At 52.7% G+C, this 2,571-nt stretch overlaps 1 protein-coding gene across 1 annotated transcript; it reads left to right on the top strand.

Annotated features, from left to right (window-relative positions):
* The first annotated feature begins 703 nt into the window (after window positions 1–703).
* On the top strand, window positions 704–2,029 carry LOC119391805 (uncharacterized). Its single transcript, XM_037659453.1, has 2 exons — window positions 704–766; window positions 809–2,029. The coding sequence occupies exons 1-2, from the start codon at window positions 704–706 to the stop codon at window positions 2,027–2,029; spliced, it is 1,284 nt and encodes a 427-aa protein (XP_037515381.1).
* The last annotated feature ends 542 nt before the right edge of the window (window positions 2,030–2,571 follow it).

The raw sequence follows: 2,571 nt of genomic DNA, 5'->3' as shown, positions 1-2,571 counted from the left end.
ATTTCCAAAAATCATAGCTCATGGATGTGCCCCTCGTGTATAAAAAGTCACAGGTTTGCATAGAGACCTGATCACCTCGTAAAGTATCATTGCTGTTTCCATCGCGAGCTCCAGCGAGCCGACAGAAGAGGACAAAGAAGTACCAGTGAGCACGAGGGGAAAAACGGGGATAGGACTACTAGCAGGGTCTGAATGGCCTCACGCAGTGTCAAATAAAGCCCTTTTTAGATGTGAAGCATCTTATAGCGGAGTTCAATCCGGTGGTGGTGGTGGTGGTGGTGTGTGGCGTGACCACCCTTACTGCGCTTGCGTAAGCCATCTTCACACACCTCCTCTCCCTCTTCACACCCCCTCCCCACTTCTCATCTCCCTTCGCCCTCTCCCACTTCCCCTCCCCTCTCCCATATCCCCTCTCTGCTTCCTCTCTCCTCTTTCCCTCTCCACTTCCCATTTCCCCTCTGCACTTCCCCTCTCCCCTCCACCTTTCCCTCTCCCCTCCCCTCTCCACTCCCCCTCTGAAACACGGGCTCTACATGCCGAAACGCTGCTTCGCATCGCCTCATGGTCCCCTTTAGAGGGAGATGGTGTTTAATCACCTCGACGGTATCGAGTTCTTCAACGGCTTCTCGACGCCATATCCCAAACATATGGTGCCGATCATCCCGGAATAGACCTACCGACGGCTACGAGTTGCCCGGGTGAAATGGACAAACTCAAGGCGAAGCGGGCTTCACGACGATCTTTGAACAGCCGGATCATCCATGAGGCAAGTGCCCTACTTCGCAACGACTCCGCAACGCATGAGTAGCTTGATTCCATCTACGAGAGGCTCAAAACGAACAACGATGAGTTGAACAAGATCAACAACGAATTAGGGAGCGTCATCACGGACGAGGACTTCCAATCCGAGTACGAAACAGTTTTAGAGTATGAAAACAACGCGACGCGCATTCTCGCCGAGCTCATAAGCCGTCGGAACCACATTTCAAGCACACCAGCAAAAGAGGGATCGGGGTCGGGGCCGGCTACCAATGTGGTCGCTACACCATCAGAGAGGACGGGAGCCAAGCTGCCGAAGCTCATGATCGCACCCTTTTCTGGGGATGTGTGTAAATGGACGGAGTTCTGGGAGCAGTTTCTCCAAATTGTCCAAAACAAAGTCATTCTGACTACGACGGAGAAGCTCCACTATCTGCGACAGTTTTTAAAAGGAGACGCTGCCTCAGCGGTGGCCGGCCTTCCAACGACTGAAGCATGCTATAATGACGCTGTAGACCTACTACAGAAGCGCTTCGGGAACAAGACCCGCCAAAAGCAGGCATACTTTGCAACATTGCATCAGCTGAATCCTATTCGAGCATTTGGTGACACAAGAGCCTTCCGACTACTCTACGACCACGTGCTCGTGGACATCCGAGGGCTGGGTGCACTGGGTGTGCAGCGGTCTTCATTTTCGTCGATGCTCTGCGACGTCATACTTAGGGCATTACCCCGAGACCTGGTGATACTGTATCACCGTACCTGTGCCGCACAAGCTGAGAATAATGCCGTGGACAACGCAGGGTTGGGCGGTCTCCTGAAGCTCCTTTCGGCCGAACTGGAGAGTTTGGAAAAAAGCGACTATAAGGATAGCAGCGGACGAGACAGCGGGGCTCAACATGTGGCGACCCAGCCAGCCCGTAGTCGGCCTTGGAAGCAGTCTACGTCATCTGTTCTCCATACGAATTCGACTCGTGATTATCAACACTACAACGAGATGTGTGCGTGCTGTTCATCCAAGCAGCACTCCACGGAAGCGTGTCCTACCGACATGTCCCTGTCGCAAAAGAAGCAAATGCTGTCGATTGACAAAAGGTGCTTCCGATGTACCACGAAAGGCCACAGGGCACGCGACTGCAAGCGGAGGATCTCGTGTTCGAAGTGCAAAGGCCGACATTCCTCGAGTATGTGTGACCCAGAGGGATTCCACAGGACTCGCACCAAGCCGCCCGGACTGACCGTGCAATTGCCACAGTTTGTTCATCACTAGGGAGACAACGGCAAAGCAGCGATGGATACAATGCGTGCGTCTTCCTCCAAACATTCCGAGCCTGGGCGGTAAGCGATCACAACTGCCGCTACGCGCGAGGTGTATTCGACGGTGGCAGTCAGCGTACCTTTGTCACTGAGGAGTCGTCACGACACTTCGGCTTAAAATGCCTCGGATTCATAAACATGGCTCTCAACACCTTCACCAGTGCCTCAAACCAAGAGGCCGAAAATCGACGAATAGTGGAACATCGCTTACGAAGTCAGTTTTCTGACATGGAGGTTTCGCTAAGTGCCATTGAGATTCCGCACATCTGCCAAGACATCGACGAAACAAGAATGGAAGTCTCATTCGTCGCTTCTTTTAATAAATTGGGGAGGGACGTAGCCGATGAGTTCGCACACGCATCAGTGATCACACAAAGTGGAATCAGCGTGCTGATCGGCTCTGATCAAATGTGGAGACTTCTGACCGGTGAAGTCCTACGGTGCAAGGACAATAATTCACTGATTGCCATGAACTCCAAGCTTGGCTGGACGTTT

Source organism: Rhipicephalus sanguineus, chromosome 4 (genome assembly GCF_013339695.2).
Source record: "Rhipicephalus sanguineus isolate Rsan-2018 chromosome 4, BIME_Rsan_1.4, whole genome shotgun sequence".
In the NCBI taxonomy this organism is placed as follows: domain Eukaryota; kingdom Metazoa; phylum Arthropoda; class Arachnida; order Ixodida; family Ixodidae; genus Rhipicephalus; species Rhipicephalus sanguineus.
Note: the sequence above shows the minus strand (reverse complement) of the source record. Positions and strands in the feature narration are given on the sequence as shown.